The 20396-nt window shown below is 34.5% G+C and overlaps 1 protein-coding gene across 1 annotated transcript in view; it reads left to right on the forward strand.

The window, feature by feature from the left end:
• The window catches only part of LOC108908861 (small conductance calcium-activated potassium channel protein), a 221527-nt gene that overhangs the window by 183847 nt on the left and 17284 nt on the right, over nucleotides 1-20396 (forward strand). Inside the window, exon 8 of the mRNA XM_018713016.1 lies at nucleotides 11777-12198. Within this exon, the coding sequence (XP_018568532.1) occupies nucleotides 11777-12198 (422 nt within the window). The remainder of the gene's footprint in view (nucleotides 1-11776; nucleotides 12199-20396) is intronic.

Consider the following 20396-nt stretch of genomic DNA (forward strand, 5'->3'; position numbering starts at 1 on the left):
ACAAACCGCAACGCTCGTCTCGAAAATAATAGTTGAACAATAACTTTGTAATATAATGCTTATTTGTTTAACTTTATTCTTTTTTAAATAAAAAATTTAAGAATTTTGTGTAACACTGGCATCATTGTATTTTTGGTCATACGTCCGGAATAGGCGAATCATGTTGCGTGCAAATAACACAGCGGTTCTCAACAAGCTTTCTGTTGAGGAATCGTACCTGTTTCAGATTTTCTGTTTTGAGGTGGATGTGAGGGTGGGCAAGTTCTATATTACCTTCAGTACAACTCACATAATAAAAGTGTACATTTTCAAAATTGCAAAAATATTTAAAAAAAATTAAGAAAATACCTATTTTATCTGAGTTTTTTACTTACTTAAAACATTATCCAAAAAACTTGATTATTTTGCCCTTTTTTCATCAATTATTGCCATTTTGCAACATCGGTAATAAATTGCAAAATGTGCAAAATTCAATTCTAAAACGTTTTTCCTCTTCAATATTCTTCCAAAATGCATAGGTTCCAAGATATAAGTAAAAAACTCAGATAAAATAGGTATTTTTTGAATTTTTTAAACATTTTTGCAATTTTGAAAATGTTCCAGACCTCGCCCAGATCTAGGGATCTACACTTTTATTATGTGAGTTGTACTGACGGTATTCCAGCAAAAATTAGCGTGCCCCCTCTTACATCCAAGAAGTGGGATATTTTGACAGATTCGCTCTGGTCTATAACACAGCCACACAGAAAAAAAAAAAGTTGGATATACTTTTTATGCGACATATATTTTTCGTAGTAATTTGGCCTCCTGAACACGAATCTGGGGTCAGAATTGGCCCATCACGTCACAATTTTTTCCTAACCTCAAAAAACTTGTGAAAAATAGTGAAAATTGATGAAAATTTACTGGGAAAATTTGGAAAAAAATTTATTTCCACATCAAATAGTACATTTTTATGTAAAAGACTCTGCTGAATTCAAATCCACTGTCAGAATTGAGCTAGAACGTGTGGTTTTTTTTCTAACCTCAAAAAACCGAGCAGGAATCGCTATTTTCAAATTCTGAGCGGATTTTGACCAGATTTTGTATAAAGGGGTTTTTTGGGTCGCTGATTACGAATATGAATTCACATTGTAAAAATTCAAGATGGCTGATCCAATATGGCGGGTGTACTTTTTTGAAATCCACCGATTTCAGTAAAATTTGGCATCATAAGGATTGCTGGTTGATCTCACCTTCATTAATCACACATCTGGAGCCAGATTTTCATAAATCAAGGTAAAATTTGTAGGCAGAGTCATAATTTTAGGCCGAGTAGGCGGCATTTTTTCGGCAAAGTCACATTTTTAGATTGAAGGCATAAGCAGATGCAGTGATGTGCTGTGTGGCAGTAATGTGTCCTTTTCCTTGAACTTTAAAATTATTAAGAAATAAAAGCATCTAAATGCCATAGGAAAACTGCATAGTAGTTAAAAAAATCTGATTGGAAAACCATAAGCCCATGCACGACTAAATAAATGAAAGAATAAAGTAGAAACTTTTTTGTCTTGTCCCATGGAAACAAGCACATCACACTACACATCATTACATGTGTAGAGTCCTTAAGTCATTTTTTTAAGCGAAGTCACATTTTTAGACGGAGTGGAATCTTTTACCTTGATTTATGAAAATCTGGCTCCAGATGTGTGATTAATGAAGGTGAGATCAACCAGCAATCCTTATGATGCCAAATTTTACTGAAATCGGTGGATTTCAAAAAAGTACACCCGCCATATTGGATCAGCCATCTTGAATTTTTACAATGTGAATTCATATTCGTAATCAGCGACCCAAAAAACCCCTTTATACAAAATCTGGTCAAAATCCGCTCAGAATTTGAAAATAGCGATTCCTGCTCGGTTTTTTGAGGTTAGAAAAAAAACCACACGTTCTAGCTCAATTCTGACAGTGGATTTGAATTCAGCAGAGTCTTTTACATAAAAATGTACTATTTGATGTGGAAATAAATTTTTTTCCAAATTTTCCCAGTAAATTTTCATCAATTTTCACTATTTTTCACAAGTTTTCTGAGGTTAGGAAAAAATTGTGATGTGATGGGCCAATTCTGACCCCAGATTCGTCTTCAGGAGGCCAAATTACTACAAAAAATATATGTCGCATAAAAAGTATACCCAACTTTTTTTTTTCTATGTGGCTGTGTAATTTATTCACAAAAAAACGACACAACAATAAACTGCAATTGTTTAAAGTAAGAGTACTCGTTAAAAATTCAATCCGTATAATACATAAGAAGACCTTCAATGTTCACTTTAATTAGACTACATTTCACTAAATTCATAGAGAACATTACGGAACGTATTATTAATCCCTCTGTAGCTGTACGAGATATCGATAGCATTAACATGCAGGCAGTTCGATCTGGGCTAAAATACACCCGCTTTCATAGTTCTGAAAATAACACACTTTAAGCTCTCCTGGTGGAAGTTTCCCGTGGCAGCTGAAATGGAAGTTAATGGGCTAGAACTACCTGCAGCTGAAGTTTAATAGTATTTACGTCAAGAAATAAAATTTACTTCTGCGATAATAAGTCTTGACCATTCATCAAAAATGAGTAATGGAATTTAACCGGAACGACTCCCGTCTTCACTTACCTTTTACGTTATGTAATTACCTCCGTAAGGAAGTCGAAATAAACTCGTACTAACCACAATATAAGTAAAACTAAGTCGGTTTTTATTTGATTTATTTTATTTACTCGCTCAACTCTGATAGTATTTAGCAGTTAATACTAGTCAGCTATTTTTTTCTTATTTTTGACTAGTGAATCGTCTGAGACTTTTGTGGCCCCATGTACAAACTAAGTGACGATATCTGTAAACTCTGATCACATCACACTGATATCTAAGAAATTCATTGCAATCCGTTGGATTCCCGGAAGTTTGCGAAAGAGATATTCCGGAAGACTTGCGAGCTAGTCTCGAATTCCGCTGCATAAAATTAAATCACAGCTTAACTCGGTGGGTTGGAACAAGCCATTTCCAGCGGCCATTTCTCATTGGGAATGAAAATATTTCAATGGTAATTAGGATTTTAAATGCGCTGATACACAGTGCTGCCTAAAACAGCGATATACTATGCGTTCCAAATTCGAGACACGTGTCATTACAAGAATTGATTTATGCATTCACGACACCAGACCGTCTTTTGTTTTCCAAGACGCCAGTTCCGGCTCACTCCAATAATCAAAGCTTTAATCACTTCACATTTACGAACCGTATCAAGAAGATCGTGCTTTGACGAAGCGTCGCGTAATATAACTATTTTTGTTTTTCATTAGCAAACTTTTAACTTGAGGATATATTTTTCATGGACCTCGAGTTAAATGAACCTCTCGCACAAAAGAAAACTCGGAGGAAAGTTTTGGGAATATCTTACAAGATTATGAACCCGGCATAAATTTATATTAGACATCGGAAATTTTAAAGAAACATATTAAAATTAAATGAAATTTTTTTTCCATAAAAAATTAAGTCGGGAATAGGGTGTTTCTTTAGACAGACATAATTCGTAAATTCCAGACAACTTATTTTCTCAAATCGAGTTTAAAATACTTATAAAAGTCTGTTGAGGAACTTAATACAATTAAATCCTGTCGATCAGTGTTCACTGGCATTTCCAGATCTATAATTGGGTAGTGTTTACTTCATCAATAAAAGTTTCCTGTCTTAGCTTGGTTTGCAGACATCCGTAGGAAAATCTTAAACCAGGAACCAGATTTCACTTTTTTGAAAATTTTTAAGGCGCTCAATCCGAATCTGATCTCAAAATTTCTCCATCACGTCAGTTTTCCTTGATATCCTTACCTAAAGGTAATTTTCTCCACAAAACTTGCAATATTAGAAACACCTAAGTTTCCAGTGGTCCTACGGATTTTCGGGGTCGCTGATTACGAATCTGAAGTCGGGATTACAAAATTCAATATAGCGGATCCAGTATGGTGGATGGAATAGAAAAATATTAGAATTTAGAAAAGAAAACAAAGAACCCCCACACAAAATCAATGGAAAATGGGTCCCAGTAGATTTTGCTGAAATTGCAGTATATTATAGCTTTTCACTTTCTGGGCAAGGTCTGGTCGTTTCAAGGTCAAACTGCAGAAAAGCCTTGTACTGAATTTTGACCAGTGAGTGTATAAGTTTTTGGGGTCGCAGAATCTGAATCTGGAGATAGCGAAACCCTAAAGGTCACCTTCAAGTCAATTCAAGATCATTTCAAGATCAAACTAAAGAAAAGGCTGGTATTGAATTTCAACCAGTGCGTATATAAGTTTTTTTTGGGGGGGGAACTGGATTCGGGAAAAGCTTAGCCCTATAAGGTCACCTGGAAATCAAGTCAAGGTCATTTAATTTGACTTAATCTCAATTCAAGCCCCGCAGGTGACCTGATAGGGCTAAACTATCCCCGAATTCAGGTTCAGCGACCTCAAAAGCATACATAATTACAGATTAACATTCGTGAAAGGCCTCTTCTTGAATTTGACCTTGAAATGATCTTGTCTTGACCTAAATTTACCTTTACTTGTCCTCCAGGTAGGGTTGCCAGATTTATTTCATGACTGACCCGGAGAAATTCATGGCTAAAAAAAAAAGGTCTTTAGAAAACCTGGGAATGAAATTGTTTACGTGACATTAGATAGCTAAGCTATCCCCGCATTCAGGTTCAGCGATTCCAATAGCATTGTACCTACTGGTCAAAATTCATTACATTCTTCAGTTTTTGAATCCACCAACTTGAAACTTCGTGAAGCTTACACAGGCCTGCAGCCAAAATCACATACTTCCCCCCTCTTCTACTATTCATAGGATCACTTTGGGCCCATGACAACTTTTGATCAGAAAGTCAAAAATTATAACATACTGATATTTCAGCAAAATCGACTGGGACCCATTTTCCATTGATTTTGTGAGGGGTTCTTTGTCGAATACTACACGAAAATCTAGAAGGAAATATGGATATAAATGAATATTTTTGATAAAAAATATGTAGTTTCCAAATTACGCTCACTAGAATACTTGTTCTTCCCTCAGATCGAATAGAACTATTCACAGCTTGTTTCTGCTAGACTTCATAAATGATTACAAGCCACGTGACCAGTAATTTTGTTTGGAACGGTAATTTATTTACTTCGCGTTGACAATTAAATTTCAGTAAAATAAAATATTATCAAAACAATAAGACTGAAATTCTGTTTCGCCGGCTGGTGATTGGTGCATTTTTCACGAGATTCTATTCAACCAATCACCGATCGCATTATCTCGAGCGTAGACGTAACGGTTTGTCATTGTTCATTGTAAATGATTTTATTAATACTGGTGACGCATGACGCTAAGATTTAGGGATTTTTATTTGATAGTCCCAGCCGTGCGATGTTGGTTGCCTAGGCTCGACGATCACGTGGCTTGTAATCATTTATGAACGTAATGTTTAACCAATGCTGAGGTTGTTGGAGTCGATGATTTCAAGTGTGGCATTAAATTTTCGAAATTCAAGATGGCGGATCCAATTTCGACGTGGAAAAGTCCGACTCTGCTACCATAAGGGTCGAAATTTCAAGCGCAAATACAGCCAGGGTTGCCAATGTGGGGGTAATTACCTGAAAAGCGGGCGCTTGCATGCGCTCAAAAGGTAAAAAAATGTGTGAGGGTAAATGCGGGGAATTCGCGTTTCAAGTATTTAATCCACAAGCCACCCGCATCTTACGTTTTGTTGGAAATGAATGGCGGTTGCTAACAATTCTTAAAAATTGCAATCATAACTGCTAGATGGCTCTGAACGTTAGCCAGATTTAAAATCCCCAGAACCATTGAACTATACCCGTGTTCCATAATAATGGGCAGTGATTCATATCCACCACTAAGACGAGTAAGGGAGGTGAGGGGTGCACAGGACAAGATTCCATAGGCGTATTACTTGAGAAGGGGTCAAAGAACAGTAAATTATAAAAAAATAAGTTCACGGTGAATATTTACTTTAAAAAGCTTCTAGACTCACCTGTCATTCTCTGCATAATTGTTGAGTGCCGTCCTTTCACTATAATGGTCACACATTAATAAAGTTTGGGGTTTTCGTCGGCTAGTCATAGGCGTGTTCGTCGCAAACAAATAAATAAACAGGTAGGTATAAATAAAAATAAATATTTTTGCGTACTTTATCAGCGAAAGGTCGTTATTACCGTTTTCATAAGTGGCGCTGTAGCGAAAGGCCGACGCAACGGCTATGATCATCCGACCGAGTCCCGAACTATACACATTTAAAAAAATGAAGTTAATGAGGGGCCTGGAGAGACGAACCGTTACATATAAAAATTGATTATGCCATTCGACAGAGGACAAAAAGTGGCCATGAGAAAGTGTTCTTCCTTTTTCAATATCACCTCAAATAAGGCTGAAATGAAACAAAAACGGGTTTCCAAAATTTCGTTTTTTTTTTTTCAAATATTTCGAAAACTAATCGTGTTAGCCTTGATTTTTTAGCGGCATAATGTTGGTCCTTGATTACGCAACTTTGATCCCATTTAAGCTAGTTTGTATCTCTTACCGTTTTCGAGATCCCTTTAGTGAGAAGCGAATTTGTAACAGCCTGTATATTCTAAGCAAATTTTGTCCTGTGAGATAGCAGCCTGAATTTTTTTTTGTCGGAAGCTCATTTTTAAAATACCATCCATGAATTGTTCTGCGAAGCCGCATATTTTGTGTCGTCATCAACATCTATCTTCTTCCGTTTCGCAGTCGAGTCTTCTTTGTCACTCTTTATTGCACGATATACACTTCTCATCGAGACTCTTATTAATGAACTGCACATTTCAACTTCAAACACGTTTATTATCATCTGATTATTCCTACCTTGTTAGATGAAGACGCTTACCATTACGAGAACACGCTGTAGAGCTTGAATTACTCTCCATTTTAAGAATACAAACTCAAAATCTCTAATAAATTAATTACAATCACAATTAAATTAACGGAAAGATATTCTCCCGCGCATACGCCTATTTGCCTGTGCCGACAGAATTACCCGGAACCGAATAAACGCAACCCAATTGACACAACAAACACCAATGAATGTCTATAATTTGCTGCAGCAGAAGAATTCCTAAAACTGTGCAGTATCGACTGCTGTGGGAGTTTGCAGCACACACAATTTTATACGAAGAAATTACATTTGTGTTGACTGCTAAAAATGGTGAGCAGTATTGAAGATGAAATCACTGCCTATTATTTTGGGATACGACTGTCAATGTGTTTTGTATTTAAATAGTTCAATGATTTTAATCATGATTCCAGTTCCAGAATTAGAAATTAAATCTGATTTTAACTATATCACAATATAACACAAATCAATAAAGACATAAACTTCTTTATAAATAGACTGTTAGACGTGTCTATCGCACTCATAGATCTATAGAAGAGAAAGAATCTATTCCTTTTTACATAGCTGACATGCTCCAGATCACAATTCTTTATCCCCATCAAACATACTTATAAAAAAGTGTGTCTCGTTACCGATATATATTTTACTGTGTTGGTGACTTGTAGAATAAACAAACATAAAAGATTGTGATTGGCAACTGGCAATAGATTTCCACACATAAAATGTTATGACTGGCAATACACTTACTAATAATGTTTTCGTAAGCGATGAAAACAAAGAATTCTTGAAAATTTACGTGAAAATATAGTAAAGTTAGAATTATTTTGGGATCAGTGGCAATCGAAAACCTTCAGGAAAGATATACTTAGTCTCGTTTCTGGTTTACGGAACATGCTAATCATGAACTTACCAAACAACGAAAGTTTAAGTCATTATGGATTTCTCGTATTATCATAAAATATTTTTTAATTCTGTAGGTGGTTTAATATTATATCGCCATAACGTTGTGGTTTCCTTTCACAGCGACGATACCAAGATAATGTTAGTAATTATTATAATGTCGATGAAATTGATTAATGCTATAAAATGAAAATCGTTTAAGGTTGACAACAGATTGAAAATTCACTTGATTAATAAAAAGATACCGCCAGAGGCTAAAATTGTTTGAGGAAATTTACGACATTATAATTACAGTATAATTGGAAAATTCTGGTCCTCTTCTCAGATTAATTTTCCAGATAAATTTGAAAACTTAACCGAGAATCGTCAGCGCTACTTGAAAGAACAAATACGACGTGTCAAATGTGAGCAAACCAAAAGGTTTTTTAATTAAACTTTTAATCTGTATTTTACCCAGACACCTGCAGATGCTAATTATACATTTGTTTAGAATGTAAATGGGTGGAAATTAATTCGAAAAAAAAATTCACCAGTCCATACATCCCTAATATACAGGGTCTGAATTAAGTACTATGACAAACATTGAATCCGTTTTTTGACAATATTTCTGTAAGATTTTTTAATAAAACATGCAAATAAAAATGTTGTAATCAATCTCTAGAATTATGAAGTCACAGGTTACTACAGAGCTTTAATAAATAATTGGCGTACGCATAATATATTAAAAATCAACAAATTAAATTGTTTACAATACAATACACCACCATCAACACCAACGCCATTGAATTGCGTCTCTCTCTGACAGCCTTAGTAATAATTAAACCTAAACGGAAAAAAATTTACTAGAAATAGAAAAAATAGAATAGGTCGAAAAAAGGTTAGATGTGGCAAAATATTAAATAAAATAATTTAAGTTACATAACTCTGTTGATATTGATTTGTCAAAAAAGTATCATTCCCTAAAGATATGTTTAGTCCTAACCTAACTTGTATCAACCTTAACCGTAATATTTTTAACATGTTTATAAAAATATTAGTTTATAACTGGTCAGCGATGCGCAACGTCAGAAAGGAGAAGTAGCCGACTTTTGCGCTTGCGTAGTTCTTGTGGTCTAGCTTAGTTCTAGAAAATAAAAAGTTACGAACTTTTAAGGTCGGGTTTTAGAGTAGTTTCAAAATCTCATGAACCGCGAAATGCGCGAAAGGCGTGGCGTATCCGCATAATTCTTCTAATAAGCACGTCGTGAAAACATTGACGTCGTGCATCAATAAAGTCAACTAGCGAACGTTCATTATATATATATATACAGAGTGACCCATTTGAAAGCGGGCCACCCTCATAACATTTTTATTTATGGAGGGATTTTTACGAAATTTTTTTTGAAATGTAGAGGGGGGAAAAGTGTATTTTGGGGCCAAGCGCCGTCCAGTTCTTTTTTAAACTAAGGCCTACTAGATCACATTCAGAGGCTGAAAAATCCAGAATCCATATTAGCGATTTTTTTTTGAAAAAATCTGCCCCTGAAATGGATCTGTACCAAATTTCATGAAAAAATATTCAACATTAACGATTCTGCGGCTAAATTGCTGTCAAATTGTTTATTATGCATAAAGAAACTTTTTATCTAGTAACCCATGCGATAATAAATCAATCACAACAAATATTTAATAACACGTTTAATAGACATCATTATACCAAAATACAATGAAACAGACAGAAAAATGAACGAGAAATTAACATAAAATTTACAAAAAATACAATAAAATAAAATTAACACACATGAATTAAATTAAATTCTGGAATTTTCAACTAAATCTTCATTTAATTGAATGCATTNAATATCGCGTAGGTAAGGCCAAAGAAAAAAATGTATAGGTGTGAGATCCGGAGATCTAGCTAGCAGGCCATTTAACATTTTTATCGAATGTTCTTCATCTCTTGCCCTTCTAGGTTTAAAAACTCTTCTCTTTTGAAAACTTCTATCTGCCGCCAAATTCTTGGCTAACTTTCCGAAAATTTTATCTGATGGAAGTTGTCTCTGCGGAAAACGATATTGGCAGCTTTAGCGTTCTTTCAGCCTTCTCCATAAATTAAAATCATATCTTGTTTTTCTTGGTTACTGTAAGTATTCATGTTATAATTATTAGTTATAGATATAACAGGTAGGTATAAAATGTCAATTATTTTGACAAACTGTTATTTAGAAACGTTAAAATTCAGTTGTTTCCGCAGCTGGCTATCATTTTTCAGAATAAAGCTAATGAAAGTAGGCTACATCTTTTTTGCCGTTTTTTCTAGCAATATTTCTAATGAAACTATAGACTGCCTTATATAGCTGAACGCAGAAAAAAAATATCTTCCAGAATTGATAAAAAATATATATTGTGGTATTTGAACAAAAACAATTGACTATAGCAATTTTGACACAATCATGTTACCATGGAGACGATCTGATAATGTCATTTGATAGAGTCTGAGCGGCGATTTAAAAATATATAGGGTTTGTTATAGCTATTTGTTAAAATAAAAGAGATACGAGGCAGCGAATATCAAACTGAATCACCCAGTATATTTTTAATGCTTAAAGTAAAATAATAAAGAATAGGACATTTTATTATGATATTTGTAATCGGATCAAAGGCTTGTTTACGCTACGAGAGCTCGAGATGGACTCTGGTGAATAATAGATGTAATGTTTTTAGGACGTAGAATAATTTAGGCGACGGTCGGAATTATGTTTCTGCGCATATGAAGGTCAAACCTCATAAGATTTTGAAACAACTCTAAGACTTTATTAGGCTGCTAAGTCTGGGTTAGCGATCTGCACATTGAAATCCATATATTTAACTTATTATGATTTAGTTAAAGTTAGACTTCTTTTTATAAACATTTTTTACCATAGTTTCCGAATATTCTAGACGTGTTATGAAAAGAAATTTATCTTTATAGTTTTTTCGAAGTCAATTGAAGAACAAATAACTTCAAGGTATGTACAAGGTTCGGTCGCTACGCAGCAACTCGGCATTGAAATATTTGAAAAACTTGTTCCCATATTTATTTAGCCATACCCATATACAGGTCTGGTCGAACTAAACGTGGAGACGATAGAAATGTATACGCTCAGTTGAAGAATGCGAGCGCGGGCAAAGGAAAACGATTACAGTTGTATTGGGCTACTGGGCAATAAATCACAGCAGGCGACAAGTTGCTGATAAATTGCCCAGCAGTGCAGTGCATCAATGTGGAATTTGGTGTGATTCGGGTCATTTTAATTTATTATAAGCACCTTCTATCAATCATTCATATTACAATTGCGAAAGGGAGAAATACGAGGGATATTTCGTTTACTAAAATTATCACAACATGGCATTTTGAAGACCTTTTGAAACGGAACAAAACGAAATTTACCATCAATATAATAAAATTGTTTGAGGACATAAATAATTAAAATATGTTGTTGGCCAAATGAACATAATAGAAATTTTCTACATATAAATTATTATAATTTTTTACCTTTAGCAGAAATTTTTTTTAGGGACGCCTATGAAACTACCAGCAAATGAAAGATATCTTCGATGAAAAAAGTATAAATATTACTTATACACAGGGCTGTCAGAACTGAACTGCGGGACATAGGCGTACGCATTATTTATTAAAAAACAACAAATTAAATTGTCTACAATACACCACCATAAACACCAACGGATTAATTACGCAACATCCGCACGATAGCAAGGCAATAGTATACTAATGTGACGTGAACGTGAACAAAGCATTCTGAAACAGCTTGGCACGCCTTTGAATTTCGGCTCTCTCTGACAGCCTTACTTATAAATAAATATGCCGCTTCCATTTTATTGATACGTTCATTAAAAATCAAATTTACAGCTTTAATTGTGGTAAAATAATACCTGACACGTGGTAATGTGCCTGTTTCTGTTTCAGCTGTTCATGATAGACAACTGCGCCGACGACTGGCGCATCGCGATGACTTGGCAGAGGATCTGCCAAATCTCCATGGAACTCATAATATGTGCAGTGCATCCAATCCCGGGACATTACCTTTTCGTGTGGACGACAAAGCTCGCCAACAAAAACGGCGGGATCGGGAGAAAGTGTGTTCCGTACGACGTGCCCTTGTCTCTACCCATGTTCCTCAGGCTTTACCTAATCTGCAGAGTGATGTTGTTGCATAGTAAGTTGTTCACGGACGCTTCGTCGCGGAGCATAGGTGCGCTCAATAGGATAAACTTTAACACGAGGTTCGTTTTAAAAACTTTAATGACTATCTGTCCGGGCACGGTACTACTTGTGTTCATGGTCTCTCTCTGGATCATAGCCAGCTGGACGTTAAGGCAGTGCGAAAGGTAATACCACATTAACAAAGTTTTATTACTAGAGAGCGGACAATGTGTGTCTTTAACCCGAAGAATAGGTCAAATTTTGGTAGAGATGTGTACGCGTTCAAAAATGTATTGTGTATAAACCATGCAAAATATAATTATTATGTATAGCAAATATATCGTATTATCCTCGCGAAGATTTGTACCCTTTATTTAAAATCCATAAATCATGTGAACAGGTTAAATAAAGAGTAAATAATTAAGTTAATTTAGTTCTAAAGAAATGAAATGACACACGCGCCCATCTCTAGTCAATTCGTCGACATCGGTTGCGTTTATCGAATTCCTATTGGTCAGAATTCAAACTGCAGCCCTGTTATGAATGGAGCGTGAGTTGGACTATTCTATCATGTGCGTCGCTTGAGGGTATTCGTTATATTGACTCCTAATTTCCAATTAAAAGAACGACACTATTTTTAACCGAACTTTATTTAATAAATATGTAGTATACAATTTCTGATTTTCTAAATATTTTATAACGCCTAAAAATGTATGTACCGTGGAATTTTCGTGAATTATCACGTAAATTTCCGATGCATACCCGACACGCCACTGCGTCATGGATAATGTATCTAGGTTTATGAATGACATATGTGTTCAAGGTTAAAGACACAAATTGTCCGCTCTCTGTTTATTACACCATACCCACCACCACATCAATTTGTACGTACTAGGATAGCTCCAAGGTAAACTAACACCTTCAAAGTCAATTCTCTTTGACTGAACTATATTCAATCCATTTATTTAATTGCATGGGTTTCTGTTTTTTGTTATTGTAAATTTGTTATCGTAAGTATTTCAAACACTCATTTGAAAAATAAAAAACATTTATACATTACTACGATGGCTCAGGAGCAACTTTAGCCAACATTACATAAGGTGGTTCCTTTTAAAGATTCGCATTTATTTTTAAAAGAGCATCAAGCTCACTGAAGTTACAATATGTTAGACAGCTGATTCCACTGGTTAAACACTCTATTAGATTGAAAGATCTGTCTTATGAAGCACTTGAAATATCGCCATTACTTCTACGTCCGGGCACTGGCGGAAAATTCAGGGATTGAATTCGCTCATGGTAAGTTTGATTCCTCAAAGCACATACTTGTCCGGTGGATCTGTTTTACATATCCACAAACCACATACGGACCTAATGTGGATTTAATTAACAAGAGGTATGAATTAGGGATAGCTTTAAATACTATATAGAATTTCCCTTCAGCTTTTTTGTCATTTTGTAAAGACCAGAAGTTATTGCCACATCCAAATCATTCTGTCCCTTTAGTACTATGACTCGGGTCCATTAATGGCGTAAGAGTGGTGGAGATTCTTAGTACTGATTGCTACCCATGTGAAGCACGGTACATGTATTTGTGTTTAATGGAATTAACCAACTAATGCACCAACATCAATGTCTGAAAGATTATTTGGATGATATAATGCTGATCTGAAAAATTCCCATACATTTTTATACAGGGTAGCCCATCGAAAACGTACCGCAAGGCATTACAGGGTAGTAATGAACTTTTCGGCAAAATCCAAAAACAGGTAAAGTTTGCTTCTGAGGGGGACAACTTTTGGCGCAAAAAGCATAGCAAAATCTTCAACCCCCTAAGTGGGGGTGCCATCCCCCAAATTTTTTTAAATGGGAATGGGGGTCAAGTGGGGGGTCATTAGAAAGGGCTTTTAATTCTCTATACATCGATTCTTACTTTTTGAAAATCGATCCATTATTTTAGAAAATATGCAGCTTTGAAAATACGAACAATATTTTTGACGAGAAATGCGAAAATCGATTTAATTTTACTTCAAAACTTACGGTATTAGCTTGGTAAATTCCTTCAAAAGAATTCGCTGTTTTTTTTTTGATTTGCGAATTCTTTAGCCTGATTTTGGTGAGCAAAAAATTGTCCGCTTTTTGTTTCGTATTTAGATAGGCCACAAGAAGTTGCTAGATAACTGTCTTGTGACTTGTAGTTGAAGAGTACCAATACTGCCGAGTCTTTTAAATTGATTAATTATGGTGTACTCAATTCCAGAAAGAGTAGAAATTATTGAGCTTTTTTTCAAAAACAATGAATGCGGAAATCGGGTCGCCGAACTGTTCAACCAACGGCATCCTGAGAAACATGCGTCTGGAAAAATTGTTCGCGAATTGGTGGCCAAATTTCGCGAAACTGGCTCCGTTCATAACAAAAAGAGGCAGGTTGAAAATCCGGTACTAAATGAACCTACGGAAATAGCGGTATTGGGGCAAGTGGCAATGGATAGTACGCTGAGTACAATGCAATTGGCTACTGCGACAGGAGTGAGTCGTACAAGTGTCCAACGAATATTAAAAAAATACAAATTCCATCCTTATAAGATTCGGCTAGTGCAAGAGCTAAATGAAGACGATTTTGATCGTCGTTTGCAATTTTGCGAAATAATGACTGAACGAGCGATAAACGATAATTTCCTCTTTAATGTGTGTTTTTCGGACGAGTGTACGTTCTTCTTGAATGGTTTAGTGAATCGCCATAATTGTCGTTACTGGGCTGATACCAATCCAAGGATTTTCCATGAGACACACTCCCAACACCCCCAGAAGTTGAATGTATGGGCAGGTATTTTTGGAAATTCCATTGTAGGTCCTTTTTTCCTTCCTGGAAATTTGACAGGCGATATGTACTTGGATTTACTACAAAATGTCATCGACCCAGCTCTAACAAATATCATAGAGGACGACCCTGCTTACAATGAACACGAACTGATTTTCCAGCAAGACGGAGCTCCTCCACATTACTCGCTCAATGTGCGCAATTACCTAAATGAGACGTTTCCAGGACGCTGGATAGGACGAAGAGGTGCAATTGAGTGGCCCCCTCGGTCACCCGACTTAAATCCTTTAGATTTCTTTCTCTGGGGGCACATTAAAAGCAAAGTTTACAGCACTCCACCTGATACCTTGGAAGATCTGCGAGGACGAATCATTAATGTATGTCGCGAAGTAACACCGCAAGTGCTCCAGAATGTTCGACAACGGTTTGAAGACAACCTGTATCATTGTATGCAAGTTGGCGGACAACATTTTCAGCATTTACTTGACTAATACCGTAAGTTTTGAAGTAAAATTAAATCGATTTTCGCATTTCTCGTCAAAAATATTGTTCGTATTTTCAAAGCTGCATATTTTCTAAAATAATGAATCGATTTTCAAAAAGTAAGAATCGATGTATAGAGAATTAAAAGCCCTTTCTAATGACCCCCCACTTGACCCCCATTCCCATTTGAAAAAATTTAGGGGATAGCACCCCCACTTAGGGGGTTGAAGATTTTGGTATGCTTTTTGAGCCAAAAGTTGTCCCCCTCAGAAACAAATTTGACCTGTTTTTGGATATTGCCGAAAAATTCATTACTACCCTGTAATGCCTTGCGGTACGTTTTCGATGGGCTACCCTGTATAGTCCGTTATATATAAGTTAATCAATATAAGTTAATCAATATCTACTGAATGCAATAAAGGAAGTGCACCAAAAACAGACCCTTGCGGTACACCAGATCGTACATGATGAGAAGAAGGAAAATAAAGAAAAAAGATTAAAGAAATTAAGGAGGGTATCTGGGGACTATCGAAGGCTTGTCTAAATAAAGAACGTCGTGAAGATTCCCACGATTAAATTTTACAACAGATTAGTAGCAGTGAAACCACGTGATGACGATTTCAATAGGTTTTGAGTTAGGTAGAAATTCAAAATTGGGACACTGTAATCATTTTAAGAATCTTGGAGTAAATGGGCAGCAGGCTGATTAATTATCGGGATTTCTTTTATCACCTTTTTTGGATATAGCAATTGAAGTATCTACCAACCAGTCAGACGGGGGAGATGACGTAATCTAGAGAAAATTTAAATATATAATATAAAGGCTCAGCTAAAAAGGAAGCACTATGTTTCAATACAGACGCCGGAAGACTGTCATGAACATTAATTTTCATCTGAGGCTTCTACTTGATGTTTAGTGCATTATATATAGCGAAGTCTCGCGATCGGTCGTCTATTTCATCACATAAAATCATTGAAATTAATGAAATTGAAAATATCCCATTAACGACCACATTGATTAGTACAATGCTAATGATTAAATTTATTAATTGTCATTGTATTAATGTACTTTGTGCATCATAAAAAGATTTTTTTTGGGGGCGGATTTCAGGGGGCTGTAACTCCGAAAGAGGGGGCCACTTGGCAAAAATAAAAAATACGGGTCCCCTAAATTTGTCTTAAAAATCTGTGACCCAATTTTGTTGCATGAATTTCCCTGTACAGTGTGGAACATCCAAATGGAATAAATCCAGTATCTATCTCAATTATTGTGCATATTTATAAAAAATCCCGAGACACGTCAATTTTGGATTCTGAAATGACATCCTGCAACGTCAAAATTTCATCCCTAAATTCAACCCCCTTCGAATGGCAGTTACAACCCCTAAATTTTTAAATGAAAAGTAAGGGCTTGGGATACCTCATTTGAAAGGTATTTTCATTCTCTATTCAAAAATGCTATGGTTTTAATATTTATTGCAAAAATTAGCAGTAAAAAAATAAATTTTTATATCTTCTTTTTAGTTGAAAATGTTAAAAAAACACTTAAATTGTTTTTCCTAGCCTGCAAGAAAAAACGCTGTTTTTATATTTTTGTTTGTTGTAACAAATTTCGTTAAGCAGATCATTACTTTTTGCAATAAATATTATAACCATAGGATGTTTGAATAGGCAATGAATATACCTTTCAAATTAGGTATCATAAGCTCCTATTTCTCATTTAAAAATTTAGGGGTTGCAACTGCCACTGGACTTAGGGTTGATTGAATTTGGGATGAAATTTTTACGTTGCAAGATGTCATTTCAGAATCCACAATCTACGTGTCTCGGGATTTTTTTTAAATGTGCACAATAATTGGGAATTTATTCCATTTGTCTGTTCCACATTGTATATCATTTCCTCATATTTTACGATATTTTTCGCAATTTCTTTATTTTTTATGAAAATATCCTAGGGAGGCATTGATATGGCAATGAAACAAAAGAAATGTTTGTAACTGTCAATAGTTTTTCCTGTCATTAGCTTTGACTGTTGAAGTAGCGTTTTTCTGTGATTCAAATAGTTATTCTCAATTAACTAATATTTGTTTGTTTTATCAACAAATATATGTATATTTTGCTATCATACATATAAAAGAAGTCTCGTTCACTAAAAATTCAATCAGAATAAGAAAGCTGCATAATTTTGGATCATTGTTCTTTTCTGCAAAAAGTAAAGATACATTCTAAGCAATGCTTTTTTGTTTCAACTCTTTAGCCTTATAGGCTATTGAATATAGAATTTTAAAAGGAACTATGACGTTCAAGATATTTTATTACATGAATCGTCCAAATGGTCATTTTAGATGAAAAAACCGCGGAGTGGTATTAAATTAGAGGGTGGAAATTGGAGATAGGGGTGAAAATGCACCCATTTCAGTTTTTTAATTGTAGCTCGAAAACGAAGCAAAATTTCGCTATAGTTTAAGGAAAAATTATTTAGAGAATTGAATTTCCCGACATAGCTTATTTAAAAAATTTTAAAGGAAAATTTCGATTTTCGATTTTCTTATTTTTTTTTACTTTTTTGTCTTTAGTTTTTTTAGTAAAGATAGGTATAGGCATTGCTTCATAGAAAAAAAAGTAGATAAAATTTCCTTCAAAACAAGTGGTTGTAAAGTATTTTTGGATGAAAATTGACTGATTTGTATTAGGACATTATTTAAGGTTATAAACAAATTTGTTTTATAAAAATGTTGTGTAAAATAATAAATAATGGTACATCTCTCTTGAGTGTTTTCATGTTTTTTTTTAATTTATGAGCGCCCTGTATATCTAATCAGATGTTTATGTGACACTCTCATTTTTTCGAGGTGCAAAACTTATTATAAAGAGTGACATTTCGATAAAGTTAAAAACAAAAAAGTTTCTCCTCTTGTCAACTCCATCCGTGGACACACTGTATATACATTATTAATAAACTTTATTTTATTTAAATTCTCAAGTTTTTACAAAATTATTTTATTAAAAAAGTAAAAAAAATTAAAAATTTTGCTTTCTATAAAGTTCGATTAACGATTTTTTGCTTAAAATTTTCCTTTTATATTTTTTAAATAAGCCATTTCGATGAGAAAATCAATTCTCTACAAAATTTTTCCTATGAACTATACCGAAATTTTGCTTCGTTATCGTGCTACATTTAAAAAACGGCAAAAGTGCTTTTTCACCCCAATCTTCAATTTCAACCCTCTAATTTAATAGCACCCCGCGGTTTTTTCATTTTTAATGACCCTTCGAACAAGTCATATGATGAAAATCCTTGAACCTCTTATTTCCTTCCTTTTTTGCAAAAAATGAGAATTAAAACGTATAAGAGTAAACGCGAGGAAAATCGAAAAATTGGCTAAGTTTGAGCGGCCATATATCAGTCAATTTTCATCCATAAATACTTTACAACCTTTTGTTTGGAAGGAAATTTTATCTACTTTTTTTTTCTATGAAGCAATGCCTATACCTATCTTTACTAAAAAGGCAAAAAAGTAAAAAAAAATAAAAATTCGAATTATTTTCTTTTTTTTTCAAATTGTTTATTAAAGATTTTTTGCATAAAATTTTCCTTTTAAATTTTTTAAATAAGTTATTTCGATGGGAAATTCAATTCTCTAAATAATTTTTCCTATGAACTATAGCGAAATTTTGCTTCGTTTTCGAGCTACAATTAAAAACTGAAAGGGGTGCATTTTCACCCCTATCTCCAATTTCCACCCTCTAATTTAATAGCACTCCGTGGTTTTTTCATCTAAAATGATCCTTTGAACGATTCATGCAATAAAATTGCTTCAACGTCATAGTTTCTTTTAACCTTGTTTTTATTTGGATATAGCACGTCGACGCTATTTATGGTAAAAAAATGAAAAATAAAGAAATTCCTAAAAATATCGTAAAATATGAGGAACTAATTAATATACATGTAACACCTATTATGAAAGTTGTAGATTTTGAGAAGGTCTTTCACATTCCGTTAAAAAATACAGTGTTCCATTTGAAAAAAAACAAAATGTTTGCTTTTGAAAAAGATAACATTTGGTACGATTTTGTGAACACTGTATGAAATTTATAAACAGTGATCACTTCAGAATTTACGGTGAACCCAGTATATGTGTGACGATGGCTTAGATTGTACCTCAAAGAACGAGTATATCAGCAACGTAAGTGTAACGCCGAAAATGTTTTTTATATTAAAATATTCTCGGAAACGGCTAATTATTTTTAAAATGTGCATTTCTTGACAACGCCCCCCCCCACTCGAACCTATTTTGAAATATTTTGCCTCAATTATATTTTAGCGATAAATCCACTCACCCTGTAAGTTGTACAAATAAATACAAGTATCTTTAAGTTTTGATCATTACCTGGAATATAAGCAGCATAAAAATAATTATTATTATTATACGTTAAGTAAGTTTTATTTAAACAAAAAATACTGTTCATATAAACATAGGCTCAGAAAAAGAAAAAGCAAAATTCCCTCTCACTTATTCATTTCGACGTTAGTATTGGAACATTATAATGGCATCACTGCTTCTTCGTATCATTACGTTAACGATTCGTGTTGAGTTAAGGGCCTTTCGATTAGGTAAATCAAAAATAAAGGATACCCCTTAAATATTGATTATTCAAACTGAATAAAATACATCCGAGTGGAGCAAGAACGTTTATTGATACTAAGGTTAAATAACCATCGAAATGTCCCGCTAATCAACGTTGTTTTTAACTCCAATTTGGACGTTATTTTACGGTTTACCAGCACTAAAGTAACTTCCATTTGAATCTTCTATTTAACAACTCCACAGCTAACAGTTTAACGATTCATGGATATAATTTCTTTGCAACAATGCTTGTATCCCATCTTCTAGATTCTTCCAATCAAAATCAAGTCCTTCTTGGGCGCAAATGCGGGTTGCTGAATAATAATATGCGGCCTCTTCTCCCACACAAGTCCCCGACTTCTGGGCTAATCCTTGCGATTAAGAGGGTCAGCTAGAATGAATAAGACGTAGGTGCGGCTTTGTCCAGGTGCATTTGTGGGCGAAGCTATCTCAG

The sequence above is a fragment of the Anoplophora glabripennis genome, unplaced genomic scaffold (genome assembly GCF_000390285.2).
Source record: "Anoplophora glabripennis isolate ALB-LARVAE unplaced genomic scaffold, Agla_2.0 scaffold9, whole genome shotgun sequence".
Classification (NCBI taxonomy): Eukaryota; Metazoa; Arthropoda; class Insecta; order Coleoptera; family Cerambycidae; genus Anoplophora; species Anoplophora glabripennis.